The sequence below is a fragment of the Pinus tabuliformis genome, chromosome 2_1, assembly GCF_031772625.1.
Source record: "Pinus tabuliformis cultivar Carrire ecotype Pingquan chromosome 2_1, CPIR1, whole genome shotgun sequence".
NCBI classification, from domain to species: domain Eukaryota; kingdom Viridiplantae; phylum Streptophyta; class Pinopsida; order Pinales; family Pinaceae; genus Pinus; species Pinus tabuliformis.
Window position 1 is genome coordinate 232,536,842 of NC_142299.1, and position 26,052 is coordinate 232,562,893.

The 26,052-nt window shown below is 36.5% G+C and overlaps 1 protein-coding gene across 1 annotated transcript in view; it reads right to left on the reverse strand.

Annotated features, from left to right (window-relative positions):
- Positions 1-714: 714 nt before the first annotated feature.
- The window catches only part of LOC149199577 (uncharacterized), a 64,463-nt gene continuing 39,125 nt past the window's right edge, over positions 715-26,052 (reverse strand). Inside the window, exon 2 of the mRNA XM_089400624.1 lies at positions 715-4,454. Within this exon, the coding sequence (XP_089256750.1) occupies positions 715-4,454 (3,740 nt within the window). The remainder of the gene's footprint in view (positions 4,455-26,052) is intronic.

Below are 26,052 nucleotides of genomic sequence, written 5' to 3' on the forward strand. Positions count from 1 at the left end.
GGTTGTCAGACTGAAAGTCTCGACAACATCAGTGAAGCAGCCAGTGGGCATCTTCATCAGCCAGTGGGCATCTTCATCAGCCAGTGGGCATTTGTCATCAGCAGTGAGCATCAGCAAATTCGCCAGTGGGCGATCAACAACGAAAGCAACAGTGAGCAGCTTTCATCATAGCAAAAGCAACATTGAGTTGTTTTTCGACATCTTCAGCCAGTGGGCAATCATCATCAAATTGTGTCAGTGGACACCGGATGTTGTTTTCAAGCAAAGGACAGTTGGATCCTTTTGCGGCTTGGCACATGATGGAGTTGTCAAGCGTCCTTCAGAGATGAATCAAGCATGCAGCTGATTCATGTTCTCTTCAGATTTGAGTTTTTTCCAGCATCCAGTTTTGGCGGTTTTTTCAGGCAATGTTTTTGAGGATTAACATGAGAACTTGGAAGATGGTTCTCGTTTTTGGATTTATCATTGAGGGGGGGAATGTTTTTTTTTCCCCTGGGAAAATCAGTAACTTTCATTAATATTTTGAAAATTACATAAGCAGATGCCGCGGCATTACTGTCATAGTTCATACAATATTCACCTTTTCAGGTCGTTTTCTGAGTCATAACAAAAAGTTCTAGTTACATCCATGATCTGTGCTTTACAGCCTATTTGCTATTACAAAAAATTTCTGTTCATATATATCAGCAGTTCATATTGTTCTCTGTTCACTATTTAGCTGTTGGGACTGTTGTCCCGCTGCATCCTCTGATCTATATATGGCCGGTGGTAAAACTGATGTTCCTCCGACCCATTCTGCTCCACTATTTGTCCATTGCCTCGGGGAAGTGACGAGGCCTCTTTGGATAGTTTGTCAGCCTCGCTATTGTGTTCTCTGTAAATATGCACACATGTAAAATGTTCAAAAGCTGCTTTGAGAGTAAGTGTATTTTGAAATAAATTGCTGAGCATGTGTACATGGCAATTTGTCACATTATTAATCCAATTTACAACCACCATTGAGTCCCCGAATATGTTGAGTTGTGTAATATGATGAGATAAAGCAAAATGAAGTAGATTATATAATGCAGAGAGCTCTGCAAAATTGTTCGATCCAATACCAAAACCTAATTTTGCTAGATATCTATGATATCCGTTAATGTGCAAGACAAAACCACCGCCACACCCTGTTTGATTTGATGCACCATCGAAAAAAGCCCAAGGGATTGTTCTGTCAATCTCAGGCATTGGCTGAATAACACGGGTTCTGGTTGGGGTCGGTTCTGGGAGTTCCTGGTATGCAGCTATGACTGCTATTTCAATGAGGCTTCCCGAGAAAGGTTTATCATCGAAGATGGCTCTGTTTCGAGCAAGCCATGCATACCATATGGCCACAGGGGGGAGGTTTAATAGATTGGAATCCGGGTGGCTACGGGCCCATGAGCACCAAGCCTCCAGTAGGTCAGCGCCGCTCCAATCGCCCGTAATTCTCAACTGTTGACAGATATTCCTCCAAATGCTTTGAAAAGACGGGCAAAACAAGAATATGTGGTCTGAACTTTCAGATGCATTTTTGCAGAATATGCACCATGAGGGTCCCTGGATGGCTCTGCGGGTTAACTGTTCACCGGTAGGAACGATACCATGAAGCGCACACCAGAAAAAAAGCTTAGATCGAGGAGTGGCCCTTAACTTCCAAATGGAGTGCCACCAAGGGTGGACCTGTTCCGGAGATCTGTGAGCAATGAGGGTACAGTAGCCTTGTTTAGGGACATATGTACCATGGTCGGCCGGGCACCAGATCAATTCATCAGGTCCTTGCTTAATACGAATATGGGATTCAGATAGTGCCATGATGTATTGGTCCCATTCCTGGTGCCATTGGATAGGTAGATCCAAAGAGTGGGCGGTTCTCCATGCCTGTGAAAAAATATCAGTGTGTAGTGGATCAGCAATCTGTGCAAAATGTAGTATCCCCCGGCCATATAAATAATCTATAATCTCCTGGTTTAAAATATGTCTGCCTCCACTGTTGCTCCAAGGGTCCAGACCAATCCTGCCTGTCAAGCCATCATTGATTCGCCATGCCAAGTTGTCCCTAATGAGAGGGAGGGAGTCAATCAAGGCCTTCCAAACAGATGAGCCCCCCTTCGAAGACCAGGATGGAAGTCGTGCCCAGTCCATCATATTTTGAGGCCAGATGTATTTGTGGTATGTGACATGAGTCCATAGGTTTTGACTAGTGAGCAAGGTCCATCCCATCTTGGCAGCAAGTGCTTTAGCGAATACAGGGAGCTCCTTGAGGCCCCATCCACCCCATTTCTTAGGTAATGATATTTTCTTCCAGCTGATCCAAGCAAATGTACGTTTCTCCTGATTCCCATTCCAAAGATAACGGTTACATAGCTGCTGTATCCTCCCCAGGATAGTCCTAGGAATCCATGCTAGTGCCATCCAGAAGACTGGGGTAGCTTCTAGCACTGATTTAATGAGAACCAGTCTGCCAGCTCTAGATAGATATCTGTGGCTCCAACCCAGTAGCCTCTTTTCAAGTTTGGCAATCAACCAGGCCCAATCAGCAATCCTTTGGCATGTGGGTTTCAGATTGAAACCGAGGTATTTTAGGCCTCTATCCAAAGAGTACACCAAGAAGGGAAAGGCCTGAAGTGCAATCCTGGTCTCTTGGACCGTGGTGCGAGCACAAGTGATGGTGGATTTCAATTGGTTAGGCATCATACCTGTGGCCGCAGAAAATCTTTGCAAGATTTTCAAGAAGTTCCGGGAGTCTCTGACACTTCCATCAAGCAGGATAAGAACATCATCTACAAATAGTAGATGAGTAAGATAGCACAAATCTGATATCCCAAGCCCACCAATATCCCCATTCCTCTTTGCAGCTTCCATGAGACGACTGAGTCCTTCCATAACTAAGAGAAATAGTAGTGGTGATAGAGGGCATCCCTGACGCAGACCTCTCTCAGAGTGAAAAAAAGAGGATGCCGAGCCATTGATGAGAACACTGAACGTGGGAGAAGTGATACAAGCCATTATCCATGTAATATAGGAGTGTGGAAACCCCAGATGGATCAGGATCATCTTAAGGTAGAGCCAACTGACCCGATCGAAAGCTTTGGAGAGGTCAATTTTGAGAAGGATGGCTTTCAGATTTTTGGACCAAATGGAATGAAGGGCCTCTTGGGCGAGACCAATGGCCTCATGTATCTGACGAGAGTCTAAGAACGCAAATTGCTGGGGAGCAATAGCCCTGGAGAGGATAGGTCTGAGTCGATTTGCAATGGTCTTGGAGATGATTTTATACAAGCAGTTGCAAAGCGATATGGGTCGGTAATCATCAAAGGATGCAGGGGAATCAGATTTGGGGATGAGGGCGATGAATGTGGAATTAATAGCATGATAAATAGATCCAGATGTACGACTCTCCTCCACCACCCTTAGCAGATCCTGTCCCAGCACCTCAAAGAAAGCAAGATAGAATTCAATTGTCCATCCATCTGGGCCAGGGCTTTTGTCTTTCTTGAACCACTTCATAACCCCTTCAAGTTCATCAGCTGTTACCGGCCCAGTGAGATCCGCCACATCATCATCCTCCACAAATCTAGGGAAGTGGTTAGCTACATGGATGATGTCCAGGAGTCCGACATCCCTTGGACTCTTGTATAAATTCCTGAAGTGGGTGGTGCCGAGGTGAGCAAGCTTATGAAAGTTGTCTGCAGACTCACCATTAGGGAAGGGAAGTTTCCATATAGTATTAGACACCTTCCTGCTCTTAGCATAGCTATGGAAAAACTTTGTGTTATCATCCCCCGCTTGAATCCATAGAGCTCTGCTTCTCAACCGGATAGACTCCTCCCTCTCTTTGAGAATCCTGGCTTTTTGTCCTTCCAGGTTAATAAGTCTGCTCTTTTCAGCCAATGAGGTGAAACCCAAACCCCAATCATCTGTAAGGTTACAGATCTCGGCTTCTATTTGGGTAAGCTGCAAATTTTCCCTTTCAAGCTTTTCCTTGGCCCACAGGATGGAGAGATGCTTTAGCTCTGTAAGGTTTCTGCAGAAACTCCTAGCAAAAGATACATTATCATCGATGGGGTGGGCTGTCCAGTAATCCTGCACCAGCTTGATATACGAGGGATCCTTCAGCCAGGTATGATTGAATTTGAAAGGAGCTTTGGGCTTCTTAGAAGGCCCCTGAATCTCAAGATAAATGGGGTTATGGTCCGATTGCCCCCCCGATCCAACCCATTGACGATACAAATGGACACACTGGATGAGAGACCCTTTAAGAAGGAATCTGTCAAGTCTACGAGCCAGAGCAGCATCCCCTATTCTTCTATTCCTCCAGGTGGGGAGGGGACGCTGCATAGGGACATCTATATAGTTAGACTGCTCAAGTAGGTTGTACATGAAATCAGTGATGGGGTCGATATGGCCATCCGAACCCCATGATTCCCTGAAGCCTAACGAGAAATTTAGGTCACCTCCCAATATGATATGATCTTCGCTCAACATGGGGAGATGAAGAAGGTTCTGCTAGAAAGCTTCTCGCTGGGAACACGGAGCATAGATATTGACAATTCTAAGGTCCAAGCCAAGGTCGGCCGAGAAGATGTCCAGTCCAATAAAGCCAGCCCCCCCCCAGCTAGCAGATACATTAATGGTACGGGGGTTTATGCCAATGGCTATCCCCCCAGATCGACCAATGGCATCATTAGCAGAGATAATCCATCCAGGGATCAGAGACGACAGAATAAGAGAACATTGATCAGCTGAACAGAGCGTTTCTTAAAGCATGATAATGTCACAGGGCTCTGATTCGATGAGCCTCTTCAAGGCTAGTTTCTTGGAGGAACTAGCCAATCCTCTACAATTAAATGAGAGGCACTTCATGGGGGAACACCTCTCGGGGTGTGCCCTGCTCTAAGGACCCCATCGATGGTCGATTGTCTGCCAGAGACTACCTCGGCCCCAGCAATCTTAATGGCTTTAGATAGGTGAGATTTCCTCCCCCTGGTACTCGTCCCCCCCCCCCTTCAGAATCAACAGGGGGGGAATGTTAGACTCTCTCATAAAACAATAATAAATCCAAAAATAAATTAATTAAAAATTCCAAGTTAGGAATTTGTGCCTAACTCTTGGGTTGTTCCTCTAAGATAGGAATTAGTTTAGGCAACTCCTATATTGGTGTGTCTGGTGAGAAATTATCTCAACCAAAGGAGAAATTATCTCAACCAAAGATGTCCAAGATAGCATGCACTATCTTGAGACCAATATCTCTCATCTATTTATTTGTAACACTATTTCAATTATTTTGATGTAAGAATGAGAGTGAGAGAATACATGATGCTTCAGCCTTTTTCCGTCAATATTGTGTCTCTGGTTTTTATATGTGTGATTTATGTGTTTTTCTGTAATTTTTGTGAGTTAATCTCATTCTCATCATTTGGTATCTCAAAATTAATATGACATAATAATTAATTATCAATAGAGCTTCAATGATCAACACAAACCTCAATCCTTCCATTTCATGTATATCCTCCTCCACATTTTGACTCCTTTATAGTTAGATTTGTACAAATAAAATTTAACTCAAATATTGGCTAGAAGCATTAATTGCCTCTAGAATCTCTTGCACAATAACATTAGGATATTAATAGTGTATATATGGGTGTTTTGCATGGAGGAAGACCAACTGCAAACAACTTATCTAATATGGAATGCCTAGATTTTAGAATCAAATACACATGCAAAATATGTGAGAGTGCTCCAAGTATAATGTCAAAGCTAATTGCCTTCTTCTATGATGGTTTATGCAAAATATGTGAGAGTGCTCCAAGTATAATGTCAAAGCTAATTGCCTTCTTCTATGATGGTTTTTTTGATGTTTATGAGAACTCATAAATATATGGAATGTGCCCATGTTTTCCTTTCGTCTATCTAAATTGCCTTATTGTGTTAGTGGATTTCATCTACAAAATACTAAGAATTTACTAAGTGAAGAATGCCAAACCTATGAACTGATTGTCATGTTGTCATGTAGTCCATCCTTATCTCCCAAGAATTTACTAAGTGAAGAATACCAAACCTATGAACTAATTGTCATGTAGTCCATCCTTATCTCCCATGAATGATACCAAACTTGCGAATGGATAAGCATGGTGGGACTAATAGTTGAACATGGTCCTTATTATCATTAGCTGTTAATTCAGGCAAAAGGATTTAAAAAAATGGAAAAGAATCGAAACATAAAAGATGAATTCCATTAAGCTTAGTAACATTTGAACTTTGTTATACTCAAATGTTCTCAATTGGAAAATATAACAAAACACAATTTTTAAACTGCAGAAATTGAACTTTTTTCATTTGAAATTACAATTCGACAAATAAGATAAAATAAAAAATAAAAATTATGTTTTTTCATAAAATCATGTTGCTTGGAATGATTGAATTAAACTTCAACGTTAGCTTATTTGTCAAACTTTGTGCACGTTGCAGATTAAACATAAAAAATGGCAATATGAGTGTAGATATAAAGGTGAACTTGGGCTCGTTAATTATCAATATCAACATCCACTTAAGAAAAAGAAAAAGATTATTTAAACTTTATTTTCTTAATGAAAGCTATAATAACTATTGTAAAAACATAAATAACTATAATTGATCAACATAAATATCATAAATATATTATTGTAAATGATGATGAGTTAAATGGATATCTTTGTATTTTATTTAGGGAATATATATATATATCTATATATATATATATATATATATATATATATATATATATATAGATATAGATATAGATATAGATATGAGAGAGAAAAAAAATACTATTTAAATTTATTTAATAGTGTTGTAAATTAGCACAACAACATTATTAAAGTAGTTGATATACATAGATCAACATCATTTTCTACCTTTTAAAACTAGTGTTGCCTCTAGGCATTAAAGTGACTTTTTAGCAAGCAGCGGTTGTCACTTTTGTGTGACTACCATCCAATCTCTCTTCCCTATCCAACTAAGATATTAAACCTTAGGCATGGGATGTCGCAACAACATAGTTCATTGACCAATGTAGATACTAGACCTGAGGCATGGGATGTCTCAGCAACATAGTTGCATATTGATCCTTTGTTTTATTATGGCATAAGCGATTTCCCCATACCAATTGATCTCATATGTGACTTGTAAATTTTCCATGTGCAATTATATTTGTTAGACAACCATTCATACAAATATTTCCATTTGATACTTCATGCAATTCATCTCTGAAGATTATGTCTCGATGTGATGTGTTTATGAATGGTGAACATTGATTTGAATTTGATGAATATTGGAAGGATTTGAACCCTTCATCTACCTTGGATGAAAAATATCCAACAAACATACCACATGGAATACTATAGTGACACTTATGGTTGAGATTTCTTCACTTGGATCTGATAAGGTTCATGTAGTTCTATGTTGTACTAGAGTCCATGGTTGGAGATAATGGATACAAGTGCCTCAATAAATTTAGACGCACTGGCAAAGGTGAGCCATAGGATCCCCAAAGTGAATAATGAATTTCACTATCCCCAACACACCCCCTATGTAAAAATATTACCTCAACATTTCTTGAGAAAGATTCCAAACCTATTGGATATAATATCTAGATCACAAAAATGAATCAGGTGAATTAGGTGACCAACTCAAATAGTATTAATCATAGTAGCATGCCAAGTGCATGCCAAATTCCATTGACAAAGCAATTGAGTAGGAAAACATCAACACGCAACTATTTCATCCATACGGGAATGTTACTTACTTGTTTATCCAAATGAGAACATATAGAGGATTTCTAGTCACGTGTGTCATTGTTGAGCTTGCATCCAATACTATCTCATTTTTAGGAAGCAATGAATTGAATGCATATGGATCCCCAAGAATTTATTTTCTGCAAGAATGAAAAGAAATGCCTACAAAATGATATCATATTGGGGTTATGGCCAAGTTTACATAGTCATACTTGTGACATGTTTTCTTAGGGTGTGAGCATCAGTGACAATGGTGGAGACCTCATATTCATGCATTCAATGATAATGACTCTAGGAAATAAGAGATACCCAATTTTCTCAAAGAAGAAAAAGCTACTTGCAATGCCTCTCATTGCATCCACGCTCCTCCCTATGATTATCTGTATTATGGTTCCTCATTGTATGATGAACTGAGTACTTGAAGAATGAGAGAGTGGATGGATTATCATGCCAAATTATTTGGTCCTAATCACAATTTTTTTTTTCACAATGTTGGTAAAGTTCATCCCTAAGTTAGAATGTTATTAGAGCCATGGGTTAGACTAGGTCATGTGACATTGCACGATATAGTGAGTAGGAATGATATGATGATACCATAATCAATTCCTCTTTGTGAAAAATCGTTCGCATTGTTATACATTCATGACAAATTAAACATTATTATTTAATGTAGATGAGTATCAATATATTCCTCAGGAAAAATCTTTATGACCTATAGTGAATGAGGGCTCTAGTTATGCATAGTTCGTCATTGCAAAATATACTATAGCTAATAATACTTGCTTGAAGAATCAACTTAGTAACGAGTTAACCAACAATACTTATTCTAGGTAAGTGTTATGATGTATTAAAATAAATTCTCCAATTATTTTTTTGGGTTTTAAATCAAAATTGATCATTATTATATTATGTAAGGAATGGCGGATTCAGAAGCTCCTATTTAGGGATGTGAAAAGAGGAGTAAGAAAAGATCACAAATATGCATTTTAGGCAAGGAATGTGCATGAAACTAGAGGTTATTTCTTTGAGAACCCTATGGGGAAAACATAACATAAAATATAGGGTAACATAAGATACTACCACCATCATAAAACCATCTCTAATAGAAGAGAACCATACATAAAATGGATGAAACCATCCATGAATAACAACATGAAACTCCTATATATATATATATATATATATATATATATATATATATATATGAGAGTTAAAGGAGTAGGGGCAGGGCAACTGAACCCTAGCTACCTCAGCCCTTAGTGCATGCCTCCTCTTGCTTGTTCTATCACAGTTTTCTATTTGCAGGTGTTGGTTGATGCGGGTTCATGGAGCTCTTGCGATGGTGCGATGGGTGCGTGTGGTTTCCATCGTCTTTTTGTTGTCACTATCAGTGGCCTCTCAGTGTTGCATTTGTGATGTGCCTAATATGTGGTTTTTGTCTGTTGTTCCAAGACATTGGCCCTATTTTATTGCTCAGGGCCTCCCTTTGTTGCAGATGTTATTGATGCGTGCTCTTCTAGTGGTGTGTTATTTGTCCCGTTTTCCTCATTCTTGGTGAATTCGATGTCATCTTCCTGGGGTTTGCTATGGGTCTTTTTTGGGATCTTTTAGCCCTGGTTTTTATGACATGACGGTTCTAAGCTTGTGTTTGGGTGTGGCCTGTGCTTTGTATTTCAGCCAACAATCTAAGGGTTGTCTCATGCCCTCTTTTGTTGGGTTTTTGCAGGGTTTTGTTAGACCCGTTTTGTTCAAATGGACACCTGGGGTTTTGTTATGAAACCAGCTCAAGAAAAGATAGAAAAGATAAATCTACGCCTTAGAATTCAACCTCTTCGAGGGGGAAACCTCCTTTACATTACATAAATGAACAATTCTTGGATGATTTCAATGACAAAACCTCCTTTCTATATATAGGAGTCTAAGGAGTCACAATATAATCCAGCCGACCTAACAATAATAATATAAAGCCACAAAAATAACAATAGAGGGATTCCATAGGGCACAGAAATAACAACATGGGGGTAATAGGGGCACAACAATATAAATAAGGGGTATAACTACAATAGTAATGGGGTAATCACTAGTATTATAGGGACCCAACATGCCCCTCTCCTTCAAAAAAGTGGTGTCCTCAACGCTTGAGTAGTTCTGGATACTTTTGCATAAAATTCTCATCCTCCCATGTGGAATCTTCAGCGGATAAGTTCTTCCACTTGATAAGATACTCTGAAATTGATCGATTTCATAGCTGTCGAGTTCTTGTTTCTGTGACTGCTTCCGGTTCCAATATAATTTTTCCTTCCTCATCAAGTTCTGGCAATATTGTTTGAACTGGGAGCTTGTCGCCTATAACCTTCTTTAAACATGAAACATGGAAAACTGGGTGTAATCGAGAAGCTGCAGGAAGCTCCAATTTGTATGCCATAGTACCAATCTTTTGCAACACCTTGTACAGACCATAATACTTTGGTGATAATTTATTATCCTTCTTAGCTTGCTTTAGGGACATTTGCTTATATGGTTGTAGCCGTAGGAATACCCAATCACCTACATCAAAACTTCTTTCACTGCGATGTTGATCTGCCTGTTGTTTCATTCTATTTTGTGCCAACACGAGGTTATCCTTTAAGAGTTGGAGGACTTGTTGTTGATGTTCGATGTGATGTTCCACTGCCTGAACCTTAGAATTTTCTCTTAAATATGATGTGATGGATGGTGGTTGATACCCATAAAGTGCCATAAATGGGGTCATTTTTGTTGTTGTATGGAAGGAAGTGTTATACCACCATTCAGCCAGAGGCAACCATTTGACCCATTGTGTCTGTTTATCAGATACAAAGCAACGAAGATATCCTTCCAAACATTTGTTTACTATCTCAGTTTGCCCATCAGATTGAGGATGATAAGATGAGCTATGAGCTAACTGAGTACCAAGACAAGAAAATAATTATGTCCAAAAATTTCCAGTGAAAATGGGATCTCTGTCACTTACAATAATCTTTGGGTTTCCATGTAGCTTTTGAATTGTTTCCATAAATGCAGTAGAAACTGTACTGGCTTTAAATGGATGTGATAATGCACAAAAGTGTGCATACTTGGTAAGTCTGTCAACTACCACCATGATGACACTCTTTCCCTCAGACTTGGGTAAACCTGTGATAAAATCCATTGAAACCTCCTCCCAACGTTGGCTTGGAATGGATAAAGGTTGTAATAGACCTGGTGTCTTAATTGTTTCAACTTTATTTTGTTGGCAAACCAAACATTCCACCACAAACTTTTGAATATCTGATTTAAGGCCATCCCAAAAAAATTCCTTCTTAACCCTGTGGTAAGTTTTTAAAAATCCTGAGTGCCCTCCTAAGGGAGAAGTGTGCAATTCCATAAGAATCTTTTGTTTTAGCTGGGAATTCTTACAGAGGTATAAGCGATCTTTGTACCATAACGAATCATTTTTCCAGCTAAATGTATCAGACGTACTGGAATCTTGTTGTAGCTTTCGAATAAGTGCCCACACTTCTTCATCATTCTTCCATTCCTCCCTTGCTTCGTTTATCCAATCTGGTTGGATAATAGAAATGGCGCACAACAATGCTTCCACATCCTCATCCTTTCTTGAGAGTGCATCTGCCACCACATTTTGCTTCCCTTTTTTGTAGATGATTTCAAAGTCATAACCCAACATCTTTGTGACCCACTTTTGTTGCTCTTCAGAGGATAATCTTTGTTCTAAAAAGTATTTAAGGCTATCATGATCCGTTTTTACCTTGAAGTGTCTTCCCATTAGGTAGGGTCGCCATTTCTTAAGTGCATGGAGTATTGCCAACATTTCCTTCTCATAAATAGCTTTGCTTAAAAACTTTCCCTTGATTGGACGACTTTCAAAAGCAATGGGTCTTTCATCTTGCATTAGAACAGCACCAATTCCATTTCCTGAAGCATCACATTCCACAATAAAGGTTTTTGTGAAGTCCGGTGTAGCTAAGACCGGTGCTTGGCACATTGCCTCTTTAAGATGTTCAAAGGCCTTTGTTGCTTCCGGAGTCCATGAAAATGCATCTTTCTTCAATAATGTTGTTAGAGGTGCTGCTATTCTCCCATAATTCTTAACAAACTTGCGATAATACCCTGTCAACCCAAGAAATCCTCGCAGATGCTTTATGGATGTGGGGATTTTCCATTCCTTAATGGCTTTAATTTTGATAGGGTCTACCTTAACTCCTTCATGAGATACAATATGACCCAAACCACCTCCTGGACTCCAAAGAAACATTTGGATCTTTTTGCATATAATTGTTTCTCCTCCAATAGTTGTAGCACCTTGTCAACATGTTCAACATGATCCTTCCAAGACTTGCTGTAGATTAGTATATCATCAAAAAATACTAACACAAATTTTCTAAGGAATGGTTTGAAAATTGAATTCATCAAACCTTGAAATGTTGAAGGTGCATTGGTAAGGCCAAAAGGCATGACCAAAAATTCATAATGACCCTCATGAGTTCTAAATGCCGTTTTCGGAATGTCTTCAATCTTCATTCTGATTTGATGATATCCGAACGAAGATCCAACTTGGTGAAGTAAATTGATCCATGCAATTCATCCAGTAATTCATCAATGACAGGAATGGGGAACTTATCTTTAATAGTGAGCTTGTTGAGCTCCCTATAATCCGGACACATGCGCCATGATCCATCCTTCTTGTGCACCAATACTACTGGAGCAGAGAAAGAACTTTGACTTGGTTGAATTATACCAGCCTCTAGCATTTCTGCAACCATACGTTCAATTTCACTTTTTTGGACATAGGGATATCTGTACGGCCTGATGTTTGGAGGAACACTTCCTGGAATCAGATGAATAGCATGATCATGATCACGCATAGGTGGGAGACCTTTGGGAGTCTCAAATACCTTGGAATGATTGTCCAGGACTTTTTGGAGATCTGGAGAAATAGATGATTCCGATGTGGAAACATCTAGCGAACATAATTGTGCAATTACACCTCTTTGCTCCTTTTTTAGAAGCTTTGTCATACCATTAGAGCTGATTATCTTTCCTGGTTTCCCTGCAATACCCCTTAATTCAACTTCCTTTCCTTCCATAGAAAATTTGATGAAAAGTTCTTGAAAATTAAAAGCTATTGTACCCAAGGATTGTAGCCATTGGACTCCTAGTACAACATCAGCACCTCCCATTGGAATGGAAAGCATTGGGCTAGTCAATACATATTCTCCCATGGATAGCTTGATATTATGGCACTTTCCAGAGCAATTTATTGTTCCTCCATTTGCAATCATCACTTGACACTCTGGTGCTGGATATAGGAAGCAATTCAATTCTTTTGCTACCCTACAATGAATAAAATTGTGGGTGCTTCCTGAATCAATCAACACTATTACCTTTTTCTTCTTGATTTGTCCTTCTATCTTGATGGTTTGAGGAGTGGTAATTCCCGCCAATGCATTACAAGATATGGTCGGATTTATTTGTTCTTCATCTAGGCTTTGTTCCTGGAGTATATCTTCTTCTTTTGACCTTTCTTGCTCCTTTTCTTCTTCCTCTTCACAATCTATGTAGAATAATTTCTTCTCAGCACACTTATGACCTTTAGTGTATTTGCTATCACAACTGTAACAAAGCCCTTTTGCTCTTTTTTCTTCCAATTGTTGTGGTGTCAACCTTATAGGTTGTGGAAGACTAGGGGCAACAACACTTCCGTCTTTATAGTTGTGAGTGGTATGCTTCCTGGTTGCCATAATTTTGCTTTCCATTTTTCTTGCTAACCTGAATGCCTTCTCTAATGAATCAGGTTCCCAAAGGCGAACATCATGTTGGATATTATCCTTTAAAGACCCTATGAACACATCAATCCTATGCTCCTCTGGAATATCTTTTACCCTTATGTTCAATTTTTGGAACTCCTCAATGTGCTCCATTACTGAACCCTTTTGTTTGAGACTTATCAATTGGCTAAAAAAAGTGTTGCTTTTTGTATCTTCATAATGTGCTATCAATTCTTCCGTAAAAATTTCCCAAGTGATAAATTGTTTACGAGAGAAAAGCCATTGATACCATACAAACTGATTTGGTTCCAAATATACAGTTTCCATACGTACCTTTTGTGTGTTTTGCACATTATTGAGATCGAAGAATTGCTCCATCTGTAATATCCATGTGGCGGGATCCTTGCCATCAAACTTCCTCATATCGATTTTTGGAATATGGTGAGTCTTCGATCCAACATTAGCATCTATGGAATCATGATTAACATTTCTTTTGTTCTCATCATGAGTTTCCTTTAGTACCCTTTCACCCTTAGGGACCATTTCTTGTAGCAACTTATTCATATTTATCTTCAATTCGTCCATGTCTGTCTTCAAATCTATCTTCAAATCATCCATCTTAGCTTCCACGTCAATCATCTTAGCTTCTACGCCTTTCTTTAAATAGTCCATCTTAGATTCTACACCTTTCTTTAAACCATCCATCTTAGCTTCTACATCTTTCTTTAAACCATCCATCTTAGATTCTGTTCCTTTTTGTGCAAGGGACAGTTGTTGCACTTGGTCTTGTAATTTTGATATATCATGTTGCATTTCTTCCTCTTCTTCATGAGTCATGCTAGAGCTTTCAGGTTCCTTACTAGGTGTTTGCATTTTCTTTCCTCGGGGCATCCATTACCGATAATAATGCTCTACTATGCCCTTTGAATTCCTTCAAAATAATTTTTCAAACCAAGCTTAAGCAAAAATTTAAGAAAATCTACACACCCTTTTTCACTTTGTAGGAGCTTGATATTGCCTCTGATGTATCTTTGTACTTTCCAATCATCTACTTCTAAATTTTTTATCTGTAGTAGCTCTCTGTGTCCTCTTTCCAATGCCACAAGTCTGACCCAAATTGGATTCTCCAAGGAAGAGTTATGTGAAATATCCCACAGTGACTTGCTTATAGACTAGTTCAGTAGAGCGAACTTGTACAACGTGCCACGAGTCACTGTTTCGACCTCTGAATCTGAAGAATGCATACAAGAAACTACAGTCTGTTTATTTTTGTACCTTCTTATGAAATTTCAATCCGATCCCCAGAGAGAAAGTTATGACGATTTTCCCCAGGTCACTTGTTTTGAATGTAATTCAGGAGTCTGCAAAAAGACCAACTTCATCAGATCATATCTCCGCAAATATCGCGCGAAAAGCTCTGAAATTCGCACCCAAGGTTCAACGCGATTTCTTCTCAAATGGGTTTTTTTTGCAACTTCTGAAACTTCACAAAAAAAAAAGTTATAGAGAAAATGCCACGATGACCTGTTTGGAGCAACGAAACCCTAGAATCCAAAGCTCTGATACCAAATGTTATGAAACCAGCTCAAGAAAAGATAGAAAAGATAAATCCAAGCCTTAGAATTTAGCCTCTTCGAGGGGGCAACCTCCTTTAAATTACATAAATGAACAATTCTTGGATGATTCCAATGACAAAACCTCCTTTCTATATATAGGATTCTAAGGAGTCACAATATAATCCAGCCGACCTAACAATAATAATATAAAGCCACAAAAATAACAATAGAGGGATTCCATGGGGCACAAAAATAACAACATGGGGGTAATAGGGGCACAACAATATAAATAAGGGGTATAACTACAATAGTAATGGGGCAATCACTAGTATTATAGGGGCAGGGCAACTAAACCCTAGCTACCTCAGCCCTTAGTGCATGCCTCCTCTTGCTTGTTCTATCACAGTTTTCTATTTGCAGGTGTTGGTTGATGCGGGTTCATGGAGCTCTTGCGATGGTGCGATGGGTGTGTGTGGTTTCCATCGTCTTTTTGTTGTCACTATCAGTGGCCTCTCAGTGTTGCATTTGTGATGTGCCTAATATGTGGTTTTTGTCTGTTGTTCTGAGACATTGGCCCTATTTTATTGCTCAGGGCCTCCCTTTGTTGCAGATGTTATTGATGCATGCTCTTCTAGTGGTGTGTTATTTGTCCCGTTTTCCTCATTCTTGGTGAATTCGATGTCATCTTCCTGGGGTTTGCTATGGGTCTTTTGTGGGATCTTTTAGCCCTGGTTTTTATGACATGACGGTTCTAAGCTTTTGTTTGGGTGTGGCCTGTGCTTTGTATTTCAACCAACAATCTAAGGGTTGTCTCATGCCCTCTTTTGTTGGGTTTTTGCAGGGTTTTGTTAGACCCGTTTTGTTCAAACAGACACCTGGGGTTTTTCTGTAGGTGTCTTTTGAACAATCTTTGAAATGTTGGTAGCGTGTCATTGGGCTTATCTGTTGCTCCTTATGGGTTTTTTTCAGTGGACCTGCATGCCCTGTTTTCTTGTTTATCTCAATTCAGTGGCTTAGGGTCTTCTTTCCCTACTGTTTTTTAGTCTAAATTTAAGGTTTTTTCCATGTCTAAGATGGAGAATGCTCTTTGGAATGTGCTTGCATATGTACAAAATATAATTTTCTTCTAATAAATAGAATTACGCATCATTTTTCTATGGAATATATATATATATATATATATATATATATATATATATATATATATATATAATACTAAAGACTTATAGTTAATATTTAACATGAATGTATAAAAAAATAAATGAGGTAATTTCTTTTGTATTCAACATAGATATTAAATAATATCCTGGGAAAAAAAAGATGTTTTAAATAATAAAGAAGAAAATATATACACAATTACTTTAATTAAAATATTTCTATGTTTTCTATCTTTATAACTTTAATCAAAATATTTCTATATATAAGATTTTTATGTTTTTTTATCTTTATAACTTTAATATCCAATATGAATATGGAACAAAAACATTTTAAAAAATATTTTAATCGCTGTAAATAAAATATATAAATGTATATTTTAATTAAAATATTTTTTTATATAAAATTTTATATGTATTAGTCAATTGGGGTTATCTTAAGTGGTTGGGTAGAATAGTTGCTAATGTAGAAATTCTCACGGTAGATCACATGATAATGCAATATACTAAAGCAAAATACTTGATCTACTTCTACTATCAAACTTTGCAAAATCTTAATCAATTTGAGCAAGATCAATAGGAACACATATAACAAAGAAGAAGAAATCATACACATGAAACACATAAGAATACTCTGGGGAAAGCCTCAACCAAAAACCCCGCTATCTGTATTATCATACAAGTGGAAATATCTTAGGATTACACAAAGCTTTAGCTCACAAGCTATCTAGCACTCAATACAATCCCTCTACTACTCATAGACAGTCAAACGCTTCTCACAAACCTTCTCCTCTGCCCTCCAAGCCTCCTATTTCCTTGTGCAGTTTCTCCTCGGGTCTAATGCTGCCACTTATGTGAATTCACCTCTCACACAACTCATCAAACTCAGAAATAACTGCGTAATCCTAAAGGAGATAATTCCTTCTACATGGATGAGTTTCTTTTATAGGAAAATTCTTCCAACTGATAGTACAATGTCCCTTCCTTTAATCTCAACTGGGTCTTTCTCTGAACTAACATGCATGAGTTATTTATGAGAGAATATTTAGTTATCTGGAGAACACTAGTTGCATGCATGCATGCATTAATTAACTGAACTCACAATTAGTTCCCCAAACTGTTTGGAACTAATTTAACTGGATTTAACTCAGTTAACTGAGCTAACTAATTACAACTCAAAGTACAACTCATCCTAATCACTTTAATTAACGGATAACTTCCTCAATCAATGGGATAACTGCTGCATCTCTTCACATAAACTTCGTGTTTGATTTTCTCCAACTAATTAACTCAAGATGAATTAATTAATTATTTTTCAAATAGCTGCTAAGATCACATTCGAATTTTAATTCTCAATTTTAGTTTAGGGACTAACTAAAATTGGAATGTATCCCGAAATGTTATTTATAGCAATGCTATTTTGAGCATTTTTATTTATCATTCCTTGTTGCTATATTCAACACTGGTACCTGAAATGCTTTTTATAGAATTTTTATTTGTAGCATTTCTTGTTGCCATTTTCAACAATTAACTTCACTACCGACCTTCAATTCCCTTCAAGTAGCATAATGATGATAAATATTATCGTAATAGCTGCATGCCTATAAATATTGTTGTATTGACTCTCACTCTCACTCTCAAGTTGATAGAGTATATATATATATATATATATATATATGAAAAATATTAATTTAATTTTTTTTTTTATAAATAACATATCTAAATGTAAAATTTAATTAAAATATTTTTATATTTAAATTTTTTCATATATTAATACTAATTTTATTTTACTAAATACATTTTTAGATTTAATATAAGTAAGATATAATTTTGTGTGTATGAAATTCAAAAATAATAATAATAAAATATTTTAATATCAATTATAAATCAATATTCATTTTGAGTAACATAAATATATATATATATATATATATATATAAAGATATATGGTATTAAATATTGGGCTTTCTTATGTTTATCTGTTCCACACTCACTTGCAACTCCTCACTAATCTAACTATTAATGATGTGATTGTGATTCATCATGATCTATCACCTGCTCAATTGTTGATCCTAGGTTGTGACTTGTCACATTGTCAAGCTTGCGGGCCTATGGTTTCATGGGCACTCTTGCGACCAAAATTACATACTTAGCTTGCTTTTTTTCAAAAGAAGTAATTGAAGACAAACATCATGGTATCCACTATTGGGCTTTGTCATGTTTATGCACTCCATAGCCACTTGCAACTCACCAACTATTAATCTTACATTGTGATTCTTCACAACTGACCACGGGTTGATCCTAGGTTCTGACTTGTCACATGGTCAAGTTTTGCCCAATGGTTTCATGGGAACTACTACATGAATTGGAATATGTGCTTTGGGATTCTCTACCCTCCATGGTTTGAACCCATTAATTTCCTGAACCTGATTCTTTAAAAGCCATCTCTGCAGTCTTTAAAAGGGAGGTTGATTGAAAGGATTCTATGGGTGCACCAAATTGGAGGATTGTAACGTCAAGTCATGTTAGCTAGGCACTCGACACAAGTTCGACTAGTCTGCAATAGGTATTACATTGCAAAATTTGTTGTGGTAGTAACATCAAATCATGTTAGCTAGGCATTCAACATAGGTTCGACTAATCTACAATGGTGTTACATTGTAAGATTTATTGTGTCCCTTCAATATGGTAGCCCACTAAAAAAAGCTCATGACAAATTCATCACATATTTTGTACATAACTATATCTTAAAAAATAATTCCTAAGCCCTCAAATCCAACAAAAATACAAATTTTTCGAGAGGGATTCCAAACTGGACAAAAAACAACGAGGTTTTCTAGATATATACCTTACAAAACCGACCCATCAAAAAATAAAATTTACATGTCATACTATAATTGATTGATAATGGAATCCTTCATAATTATGTAATGTCAATCCATTTAGCTTTAAGGAATAGAAGAGGGCCTAATTTTACCATTGACTTTAAATCTCCCAATCATAATTTACACCCTTCATAAGCACATAAGTCCACATCTTTATTGAGATCACAAAGAACATGGAAATATGTTATTGAAGAAAACCCTTTTGTTGCTTTCCTAATTCTTTTCATAAGACTCTCTAATGTTTTGTCCCTCAAAGAAGAGCCCTTCACCAAATGTTGAATAAGAAGGAGAAAGTCTCCCGAAACAATGAGATAAGCTATCTGATGTTCTTTAGATAACGAATTCCCCTCGTAGAGAGCATAAAAATCAGCTTGGTGTTTTGTCATGCATCCTAAGCCCATGAATACTCTACAACTTTAACTTCCTCGGGGACATAGAGCACGCCTCCTCCTCCTCCTGCCACCCCTGATTTCAAAACATATAATTAAAAATTATATATATATATATATATATATATATATATATATATATATATATAGATTGCGTAGTTTAACTAATAGACAACATTATCCTTTTCTGAATACTTTTTCTTGGCAATTTTGTCCAAAATCAGGTAGATATTTTTAAAAATCATAAGTTTAAGTTGTTTAATCTACAAAGATCAAGTGTGGTATGAGGTTTTTAGGATGTTGAATCTATTTATGCATTCAAAAATGTATTTTAAACAATAAGAAATCTCAATCTTACTAAAAATTGTATTTCTAGATTCCAACCAAAATGTCATTTAATCTATTAGTTAAACTATATCTATAAAATATAAATTAAAACAATATAAACTATAAACAATGATTTATATTCATAACCATTATATTTCAAATTTTCATATTTAAATTTAAAATATATATATATATTAAAAAATAGAATGAAAAAATATAAGAAAATGTTAAAGATAAATGCCATGTAACTATTTGTATTATTGATTTTAATAAACATATATAGAAAAGAATATATATAGAGAGATGTAAAATCTATATAAATATAAGTAATATTTTTATTTAGGCTTCTGTGACCCATAATGAATTAAGCAAAGTCTTTTGGTAGAAATCACATAAGAGAATTTTTTGGCCGACGCGTTTCAAACCAACAAGTGTGGTTCATCATCATCTGGTCCTGATGATGAACCACACTGGTTGGTTCAAAACATGTCGGCCAAACATTTATCTTATGTGATTTCTACCGAAAGACTTTGCTTAAATAAATAATATTATTAAGAATTAACATAGTTTTATCTTAATTTTGGATCTGTCAAAAATCGAGGAATTAAATCTCTCGAGGTGCAAACCTTTTTTTAAGTTTTGTATTCAAAAAAAAATTTACATCTTGAGATATTTAATTCCTCTTCAAACTTAATACATTTAGAATTAAAATAAAACTTTACTAATTTATTTATAATTAACATTAATATATATATATATATATATATATATATATATATATATTTATATTTATATTTATATTTATATATATTACATAAAATAATTAATTGAACGAGAAAAGTAATTACACATACTTTTAAAAAAAACATCTTTTCATTATTCTAAAAATCAAAAATCCATTATCACTACCATTACTATGTGTATGTCCTTCGAATTAAATTATTACCATCAAATTATATTTTAATAATTAACCTTATAAATCTCATAATGTTAGTACTCGGTCAAAATCCATTATCACTACCATTACTATGTCCTTAGAATTAAATTATTACCATCAAATTATATTTTAATAATTAACCTTATAAAAAAAATCTCATAATGTTAGTACTCAGTCCAGCTTTATACAATAAAATTATCCTTCCATTTAACTAGACTAATCCAACCTAAATTCAACTTATTAAAAAATTCCAAAAAAAATCAACTAACAAACACCAAGGTGATAAAACCAAAAGGGCTATAAAAGGCCAAAATAGACCTAAAATATCCCTTCACGTATAAATGTGAAATATTCTTCCATGATAGTGATGTGACATTGATAAGATAGTTGACCAATCAAGTCTAGTTGAATACAAATTCCCCAAGACAATCTAATAATGTATGGTATTTTTTAAAATCAAAAGTTCGTATGGAAGTGCCAGTTATAAAAGGAGTGTACAAATTGCATGTGAAGTTTTGGGGTTCTCGCCATAAAATCGAACATGTGATTCAAAAATAATTGGTTGTAAACTCCGATACCAACCCAACCGACATAGACACACTGATGGAAATAAATTGTCATAATAATCTAAATGGTTGTAATAAATTGCGATTGAAAAATTAATTGTTGTAATCCCCACCACACCAACCCAACCGACATAGACACCGTCTCCATTATGAATTGTGAGGAATCACTCTTTAACACACTATAGGTTTATTAATGAGGTTGAGCTGTATAGTTTTATTAATGGGTTGAGTTGTATATAATGTATTTAAATAATGAATTTATATAGGTGAGGATAGTTTTAGACAGAGGAGGAATGATTTGTTATAGAGTTTTATGAATCCATAATGTATTTGTTTAAATTTAATGGTGAGTATATGTAATTTGATTGTATTAATGAGGTTATAGACTAGGAAATAAGTGTCATTTTACGGAGATTGCACTGGTGTTTGCTAATGTGACAATCTCTCTCACAAGTGTAGACCTTTCTATGTATGCAAAATGTAAGTTACATCAACATGTATGAATATAGAAGTACTAAATCTAATTGTTTGTTTTAATTGAAAAGTTATTCTATATTATTAAATAATTATATTTATGTTTAGTTGTTTGAAATGTAATTTTAAATATATAAATATAGTTTTGTTAATTAAAATGTATTTTGAATGCATAAATAAATTGATATGCTCATTTATTTGGTATAGATTTAATAGCACCCGAGTGCATGGTTCGCGTGGTGGGGGTTGACGACTTTCTCGCACCCCACCCGCGATCGAATCCCGTCTATGTGTTGCTGCGCGGTCAGCCATATGCCGGAGTTAAATTGTGATCTGATGTGACAGTCAATATGACGTTTGATGTATATATTGTACAAAAATCGGGCCTAATAAAAGCCTCTGCAGGGACTGCGCCCCCCCCGCCCTTTAAAATTTGGTATAGATTTAATAATTCAAATACGTTATTTTAATAATTTTTGGTCAAGAAATATAGAATATTTAAACAAGTATATTGATGTTTTAAAATTGTGATTAATGTTTTTTTAGTTTCTCAAAAGAGATTTTTGTGAAATGTTCATGAGAAGATGAAAGGAAATTTCAAAATAAGTTATCTAAAATGGTGTTGAAGCTTTCTCAAAAGGTTCTCAAGTAGTTTGGTCAAACCCATTAATTATACTTTATTTTGAGGAGGAACAATCGATCTCAATTTTTAAAGCAATGAGTTGAAGACGAACCCTATAAATAATAAAATAAATTCGAACACATTTAAATAGGAATTTGGGATGATCATATTGTTTGGAGCTCGACAATATTAAGGTGTGGAGGTGGTAGCACTACCTGATATTTGTTGGGAGCTTCAAGCCACTACCTGATGTAAGCCAGCACATATGCAACCATGCAGACCCAACTTGTTGTAAGCCCCAACTTTTTGTAGGCCCCATCTTGTTGTACACCCCAACCTATTGCAGGCCCCAACCTCCAAAAGTTTCTCAAACCACCACGTGAAGGAAGCCACCACTCCCTAAATCAACAACCCACCACTTGCCACTGAAGGCCCCAACATTCGAACCCTTGCTGACCACGTTTCATATATTTCAAACTAGGCCCACGAAACTTTCCACAAAACATTATGGACCTCATTTCATTTATTTTCAAACTAGACCCACATAATATGTTTTCTCAAACTGAGTACGAAACTCTCTGCAATACAAACTCTGCAACATATCAAACCACTCTCTCTCTCTCTACTCATTAGCTCAACTAAACAACAATAATACAATCCCACCATTAAACCGCAACAACATACTCACACTCAGTTATTCATATCACTAGTAGCAATACAAATTACATGGACTCACTACAACATACAAACTCAATCATATCCTAAGAGCAATATACACACAACCATGATAATAACATCAATACAAATCTATCTCCGCTCACAAAATACATGGCATCAATACACTTAAATTGATAACGTCACTCAACCATACACAAGACTCAACAACAGACATTAACAATAGTGATACAAACTCTCTGAAAACACTCTACAACAACAACAAACTCGTCCATACAACATCACATAAACATAGAGTTGTCCATACTTTGTCACATTGCTTCAAATCTGATCTTTGAATCTTTTGTACATTCCCAAGATCTTCAATTTTTCTACATCCCTGCACATATAACTATGATAATAAACTACAATATGAAACCTCTATTAGATCCACAACAACACCATTTTAAATTATTTTCCCAATCAAGCAAATCAAAATGCATTCATTACATTCCATCATTGCTAATCATTTTGGATCGGATCAACGTGGAACAAGTCAAGTCACTGAGGACCAAAGCAATTGATTTGTTGCCTCCAAATACCTTGGGAAAATACCCTAGGAAATCCTGTGGTTTTTTATTTTATGCATGCAGGGTCATGTACGTGACTTTTCTAAGGACAATTACATATGTACGTGAGTTTCTCACATAGAAGTCATGCATATATTGCATGAAAACTTTAGACTTCAGCCTAGATCTGATCACACATGCATTATGTCATTTGTAAACAACATATCAACCACCTGCAGTATCATCAACACATCATATATGCATCAAAACCATACATGAGCATCCATTTGACATCAATGACAACACACAACTAACTCATTGTTGACATCAATGTTAACGCCACGTTGCCAACAATCTCCCCCTTGGCATTAATGGCAACACCACAACGAACACATAAATTGATCTTCTTCTATGGTTTGTTTCATTCTCCAATGGTGGTTGGTCTTACTCCCCCTCTTTGACATCAATGACAAAGGGTGACTAAATTTCTTATGAACTCCATGCTGAAACCAATTGTACTATGCTGATACCAAAGGTTTTTTTATGAAGCAAAAATGTGAGATCAAGTCAACTATGCCAACACCATGACCTTCCTCTTGCTTAGCATGCTCCCCATGAACATGTGCTTAGGCTACAATCATCATCAAATTTCCCAAGTATGTTGTTCAATGAACCACTTGACTAATACCAAATTGTTGAAAACTTGATTCATTACTTCTTCTTTCCTCAAGTTTTCTTATGCATACAAGTGGCTACTCCTTCTAATGCAAATATTACTCAACATACCATCACTGGTTGATAAACAATGTTGTTACAAGGCTAAGCAATGGTAGTATAGGGCTATACCAATTTATAACAAAGATACCAATTGTTCTTTACACTCAAGGGTGCATGCATACATTTTCTACCATTCTGAAATGAAATAAATCAAAATGCAAACCTTCACCTCCATTACTTCGGGTACTCTCCCCTTGAAAGGATTTACTCTTCATTACTATTTCTCAAAAAAATTGCTATTCTTCTTCATCCCTCTTATAACATGCAAGAAGTTACTCTTACCAAACCAAAGCTACCAACCAGCATACTAAGTGACATACATGGACATACATAGTTGAATCAAATGCTCTTCCTCTCATGGCTACAACATATACATTTCTTACCAAATTGAAAGCAAAATGTAAAGCACAATATGAACTTTCAAACCATTGTGTTTTTTTTTTTACAAAAACGGTTAGATTTTATTTGAAAATCAGCAAAACAGCTGCCAAGGGCTTAAACACTGATACTATGTAGATCCTTGTTACAGTCAGCAGGGACAGAAGAATTGGTTTTTGAAAAGCCCGCTGAAAGATTTACACTGTGATTGCAGAAAAGAGGATTGAAGAAGGAGTTATAGCAAAATTCCTCCTTAATCCTGCCTTTTGGGCTTCTAAGAACCAAAGACCAAAGGTAAATCCTAACAAACTTCAGTAATAAATAACAGCATTTACAAAGCATATCAAACTATATTATTGTGGCTGCGTTTTTCTTTTCTGTTGTTCCTTTTCTGCTGTTCCGTTTTTCTGTTGTTCCTTTTCTGCTGTTCCGTTTTTTCTGTTGTTCGTTTTCTGCTGTTCCTTTTTCATTGTTCCTTTTCTGTTGTTCCTTGGAGTTCCGTTGCTTTTGCTTAGCTTGCAGATAGGAGACCCACCGCGCCGGAATGCTGGATCAACCCGTGAATCACTGCATTTTCTTTTTGAAATTGTGATCTAGAATACCAAGTTTGGTAAATAGGCCTTGAGGTGGCCCTCTTGAACTCCCCGACACCTACCCATCGTGCCAATTAATGGCAGGCAGTTCAAAAGTTTCGAACCCGAAGCTTTGGAGGAGTTGAACCAGCGAAATATAGTGGCCCAGACATCTCCAGAATTAAGGAATGTTGCAATCCAATTCAACCTCATTGACTAACAGGGATCTCCTACTTCAGATAGAGGCTAGGTTGGCTACCTCATCCTCCTGTGAGTTTAACTTTCTCAGCACATGATAGAAGGAGATTTTGTGAAACTTGGGCAGCACTAGTTTGATTTTTTTGAGGATGGGGGCTAACTGCACCTGAGAAGGGATCTTTTGGGAGTTCATAGCCTGAATAATTAGTCTGGAGTCTCCAAAGACTGAGATGGAGAGGAGATTCCTCTTTAAAGCCAGATTTAGACCTTGCCACAGAGCTAGAGCCTCCGCTCTGTTGTTTGTTTCATGCCCCAGACCCCAAGCAAAGCGCAACTTAGTTGAGCCACCTGGGCTTAAGATAACTCCACCGCCACCCGCCTTTCCTGGGTTGCCTTTAGAGGCCCCATCGAAGAA